This window comes from Oryzias latipes, chromosome 10 (assembly GCF_002234675.1).
Source record: "Oryzias latipes chromosome 10, ASM223467v1".
In the NCBI taxonomy this organism is placed as follows: Eukaryota; Metazoa; Chordata; class Actinopteri; order Beloniformes; family Adrianichthyidae; genus Oryzias; species Oryzias latipes.
Genome location: NC_019868.2, coordinates 15,702,987 through 15,715,050, shown reverse-complemented (window position 1 = coordinate 15,715,050; position 12,064 = coordinate 15,702,987). Strand labels below are relative to the sequence as shown.

General features: G+C 40.8%; 1 protein-coding gene across 5 annotated transcripts; it reads left to right on the top strand.

Annotated features, from left to right (window-relative positions):
* Positions 1-170: 170 nt before the first annotated feature.
* LOC101172590 (protein bicaudal C homolog 1) lies at positions 171-11,682 on the top strand. Of its 5 annotated transcripts, none has more exons than XM_020706594.2 (22): positions 171-274; positions 971-1,202; positions 1,544-1,847; positions 3,262-3,308; positions 3,574-3,643; positions 3,768-3,847; positions 3,925-4,086; positions 4,167-4,220; positions 4,309-4,524; positions 4,610-4,861; positions 5,016-5,147; positions 5,417-5,606; positions 6,754-6,887; positions 6,991-7,172; positions 7,606-7,711; positions 8,127-8,166; positions 9,828-9,994; positions 10,263-10,458; positions 10,556-10,713; positions 10,801-10,900; positions 10,983-11,109; positions 11,597-11,682. In XM_020706594.2, the coding sequence occupies exons 3-22, from the start codon at positions 1,577-1,579 to the stop codon at positions 11,598-11,600; spliced, it is 2,688 nt and encodes an 895-aa protein (XP_020562253.1). In that variant the 5' UTR covers positions 171-274; positions 971-1,202; positions 1,544-1,576; the 3' UTR covers positions 11,601-11,682. The 5 variants fall into 5 exon arrangements, with proteins under 5 accessions (XP_020562253.1, XP_023814952.1, XP_020562252.1 ...); XM_023959184.1 differs by having other exon boundaries at positions 3,922-4,086; positions 6,820-6,887; XM_020706593.2 differs by having other exon boundaries at positions 3,922-4,086.
* The last annotated feature ends 382 nt before the right edge of the window (positions 11,683-12,064 follow it).

Below are 12,064 nucleotides of genomic sequence, written 5' to 3'. Positions count from 1 at the left end.
GTTTAGTTTCATCAGACTAATTTTGTAACGCACGATGTCCAACCTGCATTTAATTATCAGGCCAGTTCAGGTTTGCATCCAAATTGTGACTAATTAGCAGCTGCAGCATCATTTTGTTTTAATTAGCAAAAATGATCAGAACATACTGGGGCTTTCAGGAGGATTAAACAGACAGGTGCTAAATATAAGTCGGTCGGGCACAAGGTTGTTGACAGTTTCTGCATGAAATCAGTGTCCTGGTTTTAGCGGGAAAATAGGGACTAAATCATGTCAGGTAAGAGTTATTAAAGATTGGCTGCCTGGTGGTGTGTTGGTTAGAAGAAAAGAGTAAACCTTGACTGGGATTTTTTAAAGCTGGTATAAATTACAAAATGATAGTTGCATCTTTTTCTTATTCTAACATTTTCACATTGCACAGTTTACATGCTTTCTTAGGAGCTCATCACTTGCTTTCAAGACATTTTTAAAGCCCCACTCCGATCAGTTTTTGCTATATTGTAAAATTGTACAAATGATCGTTATGGTGTTTTTAGATAAAATCAAAAAAGTCATTTTCAAGGACATAGTTTCTGCAGAGCAGCAGGAATTTATTAGAAATTCCTCTCTGAGTTGTGTGATTGTTGACGTGGAGTAAGCCCATCATCCATCTGTTTACACTCACTCCTGCTAGCTTACCCCCACACCCCCAACATAAAATTACCGGTGCAACAAAAATGGCGAGAAATATTGTAGCCATCCAGCCGCACAGTTTCGATCTGCCAGCTCGGACGAGGAAAACAAAGACGTAAGTAGATCTGTTTTTTTCCTGCAAGTGGATGCATCAGAATGGAGCTGAGCAGGAAGCTTATGGCCCACCAATTGTAATTTATACAACAACTACAAGCTTTTTCAAATGGCATTGTTTCATCTTCTCCTGACTCATACATGCAATTTAAGCTTAATTGCCTTTACATGTGTCTTCTATCATCAGAAAAATGCAACTACGCGTTGAAAAGACCAAAAACCCAACTTTAATTGGAGTGTATCTTCAAAGACTTCCCCTTATCAGAACCTTCGAAATCTGAAAACCTTCTGTAGGGAGGACAGATGTGAGCTGAGGTGCAGTGGAAAACCAGGACATGAGTTTGTTTGGTCAGCTGTGTGTACTGCTGTGAAGATGACCTCACAGTGCATTTGGTTCATGAGCACAGTGTGATTTGAAGGTTTGTCATGTGACTTTATCATCTGATATAATCTGTGATTTTTCAGCTGTGGATTTCAAGATTCACTCAGAATGACCTGATTATCATCTTATGTGTTTTATTTCAATGAGATTTCTTGCTTATATGGTGAAAAGAAGAGACTTGCCTTCAGCATAATGTCAGTGACAGTTTCTTTGAATATTTAAGAAGCTCTAATTCTAAATCAATGAACTCATTTATATTCTCAATTAACTAAAGGGGGTGGAGTATTGGAGACAACTAACCGGGGTGTTTCTTACCCCTCTCTCCCCTCTTCCCTTTCCATGCTGGTCTCCTTGGTCACACACATGCACAAACACAAGTCACACAAACACTGACGAGGGCTCAGTCCTGCTATGGCCACCACCACCACAGAGGAGACTTCTGGGGTTTCTCAGGACACCATAGCACCTCAGCAGCCCGAACTAGGAAGTAACATAGAACATGACTCAGCAGCAAAGCCTGACCCCAAAGGGGCCCAACATGACAAAAAGGAAAAGGAGGAAGCTGAGAATGGAGGAGCAAGTTCTGCTGTGCAGAAGGATACAACAAGGCCAACTCTGGATCCAGAGTGGGTGGAAGAAAGATTCAGGATTGACAGGAAAAAGCTCGAATCCATGTTATATGGTGAGTGAAATGACACCTTGTTTTTTTTTTCTGGTGGTAAAGGGAGGCTTTTTTTAAAAAAAAAATTCAATTTACCTGGCAGGCCACATTTCCTACAAGTTCTCCTGTGTGTTGAGGTTGTTATTCGCCTGAACCCATGAGTCTGTCAGGGCAGCCAGCTGGCTGCAGCACTGCTGCTCCCATCAGTAGCTGTGATCCAGCAAAGCCCTGTTGGTGCATCACTGTAATTTATCATCTGCAATGACTTACACATTCAGATCTCCTTTTTCCTTTTATCAATCCTGTCTGGAGAGCAGAGGTGACTGCTTCTGTTGGCTACCGCTGCTTGGCAGATTTGTGACAAGTTCCTCCTTTGGGTCACAGAGGAAACTGACAGTGAAATATTGATGTAAACAATGACGGTTGGCTAATTTAGCTTTTTAAAGTCCCACTCATCTTTTGATCTATTGTAAAAGGCTCCCCAGTGTTTTTTTTTGGGCCAAAATTAAAAAGAAAAATCCTGTGACATTTTCCAGGACAACAGAGCAGAGTGGCAGTAGTTCATCAAAAATTTGCCTCTGAGTCATGGGTGGGACTGTTAGCGCTGAGAAAGCCCACCCTTAATTCCCATCATCCATCTGTTTACACGCTCTCTCGCTAGCTTACAACCCCTTTCAAATCCAACATAACATTACCACTTCAACACATACGGCAAGCAAACTCATAGCCATCCAGCCGTACAGTTTTGAGCCAGTTGCCGGCCTGGACAGGGAAAACGAAGTCATACATTAATCCATTTGTCTGCAAGCGAATGCATTAGAATGGAGCGGAGCAGGGAGATTGTGGCTTGCTGATTCTAGCACCTACATCACTGCTACAGGCTTTTTCAAACAACATTTTTTCATCTGCTTCTGATTCACAAAAATTTTAGGCTTAATCTTTAGATACGTCCTCCATCATAAGAAAAATTCTACTAAAATGTAAAAACACTATAACACGATTTTCATTGGAGTGGGTCTTTAAAAATATAAAGTTGATTTTAACCTTTTTTTTCTTTATTCTACTGGGGGTTATATAAATGCAATTAAAGTGAGGGGGAGGAAAGCCAGCATTACTGCGGTTGTCTCCCCAAACCAGCACCTTGTTGCTCAACCCCACACTGAGCTTTTCTCATTCCTCAGTTTAGTCCAGTGTAACCCGTGGTGATAAGGGGGAGATGAGGGCGTTCCTGGAGCTCCTCTTGAACCCCGTAAATGTCACCATGGCGCGATGACCTTTTAAAAAGTGTTTATGTTCCAGGCGACCTCTTGTTCTACTTGCAATGCAAATTTTACAAATGTTGACTCATGTTCTAAACAGAAGACTATGGACCTGCAACACCCAACCTGACTGCACATTATTTGAACCTTGCCTGTTTTTTCTTTTCTTCTTTTAGCTCCTAAGAGTGAAGACAGGGAGACAGGAGAGGAGTTTTTTGAGAGAGTGAGTGCTCCTTCCTTGAAAAATTTCAATGAACAAACTCAAAATAAAAAAAAGAGAAAACCCACACCTTCTGTTCTGCAGACAGCTCTTACTTTAAACATCCACATCAGTAAACCACTCTGTGACACCTTAATTATCTAAGTTTCCAACTCTGTTTAAAGTTGCTAAAGTTTTAATGGGGAAATCGTTGAAGGCTTTGAAATGCAAATGTCCCTTTGTGTTGTGAACAGAGGGATGCTGTGTTTGTGTCTGTGTGTTACCACAGGTGATGCGAGAAACTAACACTCAGGTGAAATGGCCATCCAAGCTGAAGATAGGAGCAAAGTCAAAAAAAGGTGCTGAAGTCTTCAGTTTTTGTTTAGCATCTTCACACTTCTGAGCAAACACTTTGGTCTATTTTCATAAAAAAAAACTTTCCAAACTGAGGCATCAACTCAAATAACTGAGCTTTTTCAACAGATCCACATGTGAAAGTGGAAGGTAAACCAGCCGGTGTCATAGAAGCCAAAATGAAGATTCTTGAAGTACTGGAAACCAAGGTGACAACCTTATCATGAGTAGCTGTTCTTTGATCTGGTTAATGCACGATTTACACCAGCATTTACATGAAAAGCAGGTAAACAAAGTAACTCTGAAAATGGACGTGGCCTACACAGAACACTCCCATGTGATTGGAAAAGGTGGAGGGAACATCAAAAAGGTGATGGATGCCACATCCTGTCACATCCACTTCCCTGACTCCAACCGTCACAACAGTGCAGGAGAAAAAAGCAACCAGGTGATGCTCTATAAATGATGCTTCCAATGTTCCCATGGGAACATTTATTCATTCATAATTTCTTTACATGCTCTGGTAAGGTTTCAATTGCTGGACCCATAGATGGGGTGGAGGATGCCAGGAGGAGGATTAGAGTAAGTGCTTTTCATCTTAAATACTTTTCCTGCCTTGACACAGGCATCAATGAAACACCATCATCTTGTTTCCTTGATGTTGCTCCAGGACCTCCAACCACTGTCACTGACTTTTGATCTGCCGGTGAGTCTGGTACCCCAGGCTCTTCCAGATGCAGGTTCCCCACTCATCCAGCAGGTAGTGCAGGCTTTTGGGGTCAGCGTAAATTTCAGGGCCCTCCCATTGCAGCCTCAAACCCAAACCTCTTTTTATGGAAACTGCTGCACCGTCTGGGGACTGCAAGGCAACACGGCCGCTTTAAAGGTTGGCACAAGTTATTTCCGATCCCCTCCCCGCATCCTTCAAGGTCCACCATCATGACTGGCTTGTGTACATCAACACTTGATAGGAGGCGACCTGCATCCTGATGGACCTCCTACTGGGTTCAGAGGTTCCAGGTGGGGCAGTAAGCAGCCAACTGGACGTCACCACCCAGCAGCATCTTTTTCTGTTGGGCCAGAACGGAACACACTTTCTGAGCATTATGCAGCAGACTCAGACCCAGATCATCCTGCCAGACCTTAGTGCCCCTCAGAGTCCCCCCTCTCTGCTCATCCAGGGCAGCCCTGATGGAGTCTGTCTGGCTCGACAGCAGCTCATGGTACAGTGGAATCTTCTTGTTTTTTTCTGGCAGATTCCTACCTTCCAGTAGATATGCATTCCCCATCTGTCATTCCCTGCTCTTAAATTAAATTCCCCATGAGGTTTCTTCATAGTAGTCTGTTGTTTTAAATTTCACATGGGTGTTTTTTCAGGACTGTCTGCCTGTGTGTCTGATGTTTGACATGCGAGAAGATGGAGCAGCAGATCCCTGCATGCTGGCTAAGATGATGCAAAATCTTGGGGTATTCATTAGTGTCAAACCAAAAGTGAAGCAGACCAGCAAGGTACATGCTTTTCTATCACTAAACTCTCCACTCACAATTAAACAATTGTAATTATGTCAGCCCTCGGTTTCACCTCTTTTAATTTACTTTAGTTCTGTGGCCACAAAATAAAGGGTTTGCTCATTTCACATGCCTCGCATCAGTCAGAAAACCTTGTAAATTCAGTTTAATTTCAAAACGTGGATGCAAATGTATTCATACCTGTAGCTCAGTGTGCTGCAGTGAGTGGAATACTGACAGAAGAATCTGTGTGGATGTGTATTCATCAGTCGGTGGTGGTGAAGGGTCTGGAGCGCAACATCTCCAATATTTATGAGGCCCGTCGTGCTCTCCTGGGACTTGACTCCTCTGAGCATGCAAAAATAAATGGAGTGAGCCATGACCCCGTGCTTCCCGGAGGTGGGGTGACCAACTACTGGCTCAACATGTTGCTACAGCAACTTCGTCTCTCTGAGCAGGGTGAGCTTCTTGCCATCATAGTCCTTCACATTCATTATCGTACAAAAAAAGTTCCCGCTTTTTCCCAAAACAATCCAAGGGGCATAAAGGAAAGGGCAGATTCAATTCTGATGGGATTATTTCACAGATAATAGATATTTGCATTTACGTGTGCTTTAAGCCCCATTCTGATGAAAATTGTTTTTTGTGTTTAACATGTTCTTTTGGCATTTTTCTCTTGATGGAGGACGTATATAAAGAAAAGTAGGCTAAAATGGCTTTTTTAAGTATTTCTTGATTAAAATTGTTGTGAATCAGGAGCGAACACAAAAATGCTATTTGAAAGAGATTGTAGTTGTGAAGTGAAAACTACAACAGCAAGCCACGAGCTGGAATCTGGCTCAAATCTGTATGACTGGATTGCACCAATATTGCTAACCATTTTTGTTGCAGCTGTAATGTTAGGTTGGGTTGTGAGGGACTGTAAGCTAGCGGGAGAGAATGTAAACAGATGGATGACAGAAAGTAGGGGCAGGCTTACTCCACACCAACGGTCCTGCCCACAACTCAGAGGTGAATTTCTAATAAACTTCTGCTGCTGTGGAGAAACTATACAGAAAACGTTACAGGTTTTTTAGTTTTGAAAAGATTGGAATGGGACTTAATTAGACATAATTAGTAACAATGATTTTGTGGTCTGGTTTCTTATTTGCATTACCAAGACAGTTTCTGAGGAACATTTCCGCCAAAAAAATTAAACTTTCTCTTCTTTAAAATAAATTAATGTAAGAAATGTTCATAAATATGGACTGACCTGTAAATCTTTAATACATGAGACTGATTTAGATTAAATAACTTCTATTTTCATTGATTAGGTTTTTTTTATTTATTCCAGTTTTTATTTGCAATTTTGTCTTTTGTTTTTTCTACTGTTTGTACAAAAATATTGACTCAAATTGATTAAGAAATGTGCTTTTCACCACTGAAGTGTTGGCAATAAAATATGATGATGATTAAAACTTTTGTTGCCCACAATCTTTTCAAAGGTTTTGTTTATAGTAACTTTTCCAAGGTCATATTTCTGAAATCCTTTTAAAAGGTTTATGTCAATCAGGACATTTTTTTTGTAATATGAAAAACATTCTGTGCTTTTCATTCTGGTGCACAGGTTCTTTACCTGTGTCATCCACAGAAATTGGGTCTGGTGGTAAGCCCCGACTTTCACCTCCTCCAGGACTCGCTCCTTCTCCTGAAGAGTGCAGGTCAGGGCTGAGGGGAACAGACAACCGGCCACTGGAGAAGGTGATGAATCATGAACTTTTGGGGAAAACAAAAGTTCTGTCGGATAACAGACATTTCTCTCTCACAAGCTCAAAATATAATTTCAATGTTTCTTCCTTCTCAGATTCTTGAAAACGAGTACCAGTCGGGTCAGTCTGAAGATGAGGACCCAGAGATGAGTGATGCAGCAAACGGCATCAGCAGGGTTGGGCTGAATGGTCGAAGAAGGAGCCTGCAAACTCCTGACGTTAACAAGGTTCTGAGCCAGGGCAGAAGGCATTCAACAGGACAAGCAATCTCATACAGGTCAGCAGTCTTAAAATCACCAATTGGGATAGATGTTCATTAACTGTTTTTATTTCTGTGAAAGAAACGAACCCTGACTTTTATTTAAAAGTTTGACCTGGAGAACATGTTGTCTCATCTTTTGTCTGAATAAAGTTTGATGGATGGATGTCTTTCCAGAATCTATAAATCACAAAGTCTGTCATGCAAAGGAGAACCTAGTACTCTCCTTTCTTAAGCTTAATTAGAGCCATACAGCTTTAACACCACAGCTCTCATTAATTGTGCTGGATATTTATAAAGCTTCATGACATTGTCTTTGAAATTCTTCAACAGAATTATTTCTGTCAGAGCGATGAAGGATTAATAAGGCCCGCGATGTGGCGTGTATTCATTAGACGTTCACCTTGCTTGCTCTTACCCTCCGTCTGTGTGTGTCTCCTGGATGTGGCAGACTGTTGAACCCAGAGACAAAGGGAGGGAGGGCTGAGAGGAGGAACAGCCTGAGGAGTGACGTGACTTTGCCTCCAAATGTCTGTGCTGACTCATCCAAGGATGAGGTAAAGCCAAACAGGAATTTAGCTTGTTTTCTCAGAAAATGTTCCCCTTCTACAAAAAAAATCATTTTCATTGGATAAACAGTCAAATTTGATGGATGAGTAATACAAGCAGAGATGCAAATCCTGTCACTTTGATGCCAAAATGAACACACAAGTTGGACTCAAAACAGCACACAAGTCATGTTTGTTGATTTGTTGATCTGATGTTTTTTTTTCTTCCCCTCTTACTCAGAATGTTTCTCCATGGAGGATTAATGAGTACCCCTTAAAAGCAGCATGAGTGTTTCAATCTCTTAAGCTTTTTTTCCTATTTTAAATTGGTTTTCTTACAACCTTTCCTGAACAACCAGAAAAGAAAAACGAAATCAATTTCATGCATTATTGACCTTCTCTATTTGCTTTATGTGTTTCACAGGATTATGATTACGAAAAAAAGAAACTACTCGCAACCAGAGGTTGGTACATCTAAAGGTTTACTATTTGAATCTGTCTTATTGAGAAATTAAAATCCTTTTAAAGACCCACTCAAATAAAAATAGTTTTTTTCATGTTTTAACATGTTATTGTGGCATTTTACTCAGAAAACCAAACTTATAACTACATTTCTGAGATGTATTTATTCAAATCATCATGACTCAAGTGATGAGGAAAAAATGCCATTGGAAAAGGCATGTAGCCCTGACCGTTGGTGAGTCACAGCCTTCCCATGTGCGGACAAAAAGATCCATTTACGTCTTTGTTTTCTTCTGTGCTGACATCTGGGTAAAGTGAACGGCTGGATTTCGCCTATGTTGCTCGCCATTTTTGTTGCACCAGTAATGTTGTGTTGGATGTACGAGAGGCTGTAAGGCAGTGAAAGAGTGTAAACAAAGGGGTGATGGGAAATGAAGGCAGGCTCATTCCGCACCAACAGTCCAGCCCAAAATTCAAAAATGAATTTCTAACAAACTACTGGCGCTATGCAGAAACTATGCCCTAGAAAATTACACAGGTTGTTTGATTTTGGCCAAAAAATTCATAATCATAATTAAATGGCCACTGGAAGCAGTTTTAAAATATATCAAAAGATGATTGATAGGTGGATTTGTTATAGGGTCTGGATAATGAAAATACTCTTTTAAATGAGTAACGTTCTGCTTTTGAAGTACAATGCCACGTTTATTTAAAATTTTAATTATATATAAATAATACATTTGAATAATAAACAAAGGCATTGCATATCTTTTGCATGCCTTGTATTTTGTAAAGAATTCAGTAATATTTTGGGGGTGCAAGCTGACATCCCACACCGAGGTAGGGATTTAACCGAGAGGATGTTGAACAGACATGATATCTACTAGAGCGACTCATGATTGAGAGCTTTTTACGGGCTGCTGTGTGCCAAAGTTATAACAGAGTAGCACTGACTCTCACACTGCCATAGGTTCACAATGCTGATATGACCACACGTGGATCTGGACATCCTCGCACACACTTCTGCCCTTAGAAACGACAAATATCCAGCAAACTCTGCCTCATTTGTCATGCACACTGAGAGAAGCTGCAGCCAAATGCTACCAAATTCCCACAGTGTTGTTTTATGGGATTATGAATAAGCAGTCTGAATGGGCCATCTGCCTCTCAGTCATTAAGATGTCCATATGCCAGCCTATGAGCGGGGCATTTACTCACACAGAAACACACATGCACACTTTTAACGACAGCCCACCAGAAACAGTCTTGTTGATATTGCACTCTGAGTGGAGGGTTGTTGCCATTCTCATCACACATTCAAAGGCGTGGAGACCCTTTTGGAGTGAGTGTGCTAGACTTTGCAGTCTGAATTCTGTAGCGCTATGCATGCTGGAAAGAAGTTCTACTGATCGTGATTCTTTATTTACCTTATGGAAAGAGCTGGTTTAGGTCTGGGCCTCAAAACAGACGTGGAATGAAAGAACTGAGGGTCAATATGAAGAGTACACAATGGCCCAGCTTTGTGTAGGTGCTGCCGAATCTTTTGTGTAGCACCTACAGTATCTTCAGACCAAAGTCTCTTTAAAACATCAGAGTCTTGCTTGAAAACAAGCATTTCTTTGACTTTTTTCATGTAAATGACAAATTTAGTTTGTGTTGTCAGCAATGCAGAGGAAGCCGGTGGTCACTGAGGTCCGCACGCCAACTGATACCTGGAGTGGCCTCGGTTTCTCCAAGTCAATGCCAGCTGAAGCTGTCAAGGAACTCCGCACCATCAACCGCCGTAGCTACAAGCCTTATCTAAGCACCACCAACAACAATCAGCAGCAGGTGCAAATCTGCCAGTTGTGAAATTGTACTTTTGATTGATTATTTTTGATTTAAAAGTACATTGGCTAAAGTAGGTTATTGCCTTGAAGCTCATTTAATGTTATTAGTTGTGATTCTTTATTTATGCGGCAAAAGCCTGATTGGCCTGCATGACAGGGGATGTAAATGACAATAAAAATGAAAAATTACAATTTTTATTGAGATTGATTAAACCTACAGGAGCAGCTAAAAAGATGATTGTTGTGACTGCTTCCATGTGTCTCCTTAGTCTTGGGCTGCTCAGACGGGAAAGGCGTGTAACGGCAGTAACTCTGAGAACTGGAGAGACAGACGTGGATCAACATCTCGTATTGTTTCTTCCTCTCCGTCCTCCCCCATCTCACCCCCAGCAACCCTCTCATCCTCCACCTCTTCTTTTCCTTCATTTGCATCCTCAATGAGCACAAACAGGAGCGACACACCACGTAAGTCTTGACTGTTTTAAAGGGAAATAAAAACCACTCTAAGCATTTTTTTTACTTCATTCACTGGTGGAGTTGACCTCTGAACTTCAATGTTTAGCGGAGGGTTTTGTAAGCAGCAGCTTCTTTGAAAGTTCTTCAAGGAGGACGTTAACCTGCAGCCAGCAAAGTCCCTCCCCTAGTGTGACAGATGACTTGCATGAGTTGCTCAATCAACTTGGCCTGATCAAATACATTGATGTGTTTGAGCAACAAGAAGTAAGCTTGTGCACAGAAAATTGACCTTGATCCACCAGAACAATGTCTGGGTGAGTGATGCATTCTGAATGACTCTCCTTATGACAGATTGACTATCAGACATTCCTCACTTTATCTGATGATGATCTAAAAGAGGTGGGCGTCTCCACTTTTGGAGCCAGACGTAAAATGTTATTAGCCATTTCAGGTGAGAATCATTCTTGGTATCATTTGGATATCTATTGTGCACTTTGTAGCTGTCACGTCATATGGTTTGACTGTTTGTCTAGACCTCAACAAGAGCAAAAGGAGGCTGTCAGATGCACCGGCAGTAAAGTCCGGCTATTTGGAGGGAGGTGCGAGCGGTCGGCTCCCTCGAATCATAGATGTGGATGTTGCAGCTCAGCGTAATGGATGGTGAGAGAGGGCGTAAAGCATCTCTGAGACTCAATTAAAAAACGTAGACTGTCTTTGACTCTAAGAAAATGTTGTTTGTTGTGAAAAGTTAAATGCTTTTTTATTTTCTATAAAAAGAGGACAAAATGCCCCCTGTAAGGTTTAATGCCAATATTTCAGTTTTTCAGCAGCCACAATCCAAAGTTTTTGTCATAATTTTTGTACTCCTTTGAAGTGCCTTTATATGCAGATTACATGTTTGTGTGTCTTAACGAAGAGTTTGATGCAACTGTAAATAGATTATTACATAATAAACATGAAAACAGCATAATCGTCTTCAAAATGTAGCAGTTGATCTCTGTCTTCTGCACTGTGCACTCATTTTTACACAAGATTCTAGTGTAAAAATCTAGTAGAAAACAGCCCAACACTAGAGGGCGCCAGTGTGACGCTATGTTCATAAAAACAGGATGTACTAAAGAAGAATTTTGTATTTTTTTTCTTACAGGTGACAAGGTTACTTGGGGAATCTTGAAAAAAAATACAAATGCATTTGAAAAATCATACATAAAAATAAACACTGTAAACACATCACCCAACTGTTTTTGTTTTCTAATTTTTTCCCCCCTTCAATTCAATGGTTCATTTTTATTTATAATTCCTGTCAAAAACGTTAAATTTATCACCAGGAGAAGCTTGTTGGCAGTGATTTGTAATTTAGAGTAATTTTGTTGGGTAATAAATGGGAATAAATGATGCAAAATATCTTTGCTCAGGGCTGTGAGGGGGTCTGATCCTTTCAGGGTCTCTGCAAGCTGGCTCAGCTGCAGTCAAGCATGAAAAACAGAGAGTGGAAATGGTGCGTTATGACAGATTAGAAAATTGATGATGCCTAATCATGACAGAATTTTTGGCCAATTACTAAAATCTGCTTTAGAGCAGTGATCCATAAATTTCGTCGGCAGACTCTGAAGTT

Excerpts from the sequence above, each read along its gene's own strand:
- LOC101172590 (XM_020706593.2), top strand. The coding sequence starts at position 1,577 with ATGGCCACCACCACCACAGAGGAGACTTCTGGGGTTTCTCAGGACACC. Across the intron at positions 4,087-4,166 it reads CAGGAGAAAAAAGCAACCAG|GTTTCAATTGCTGGACCCAT; the intron begins GTGATGCTCTAT and ends TGCTCTGGTAAG. Across the intron at positions 9,995-10,262 it reads CCAACAACAATCAGCAGCAG|TCTTGGGCTGCTCAGACGGG; the intron begins GTGCAAATCTGC and ends GTGTCTCCTTAG.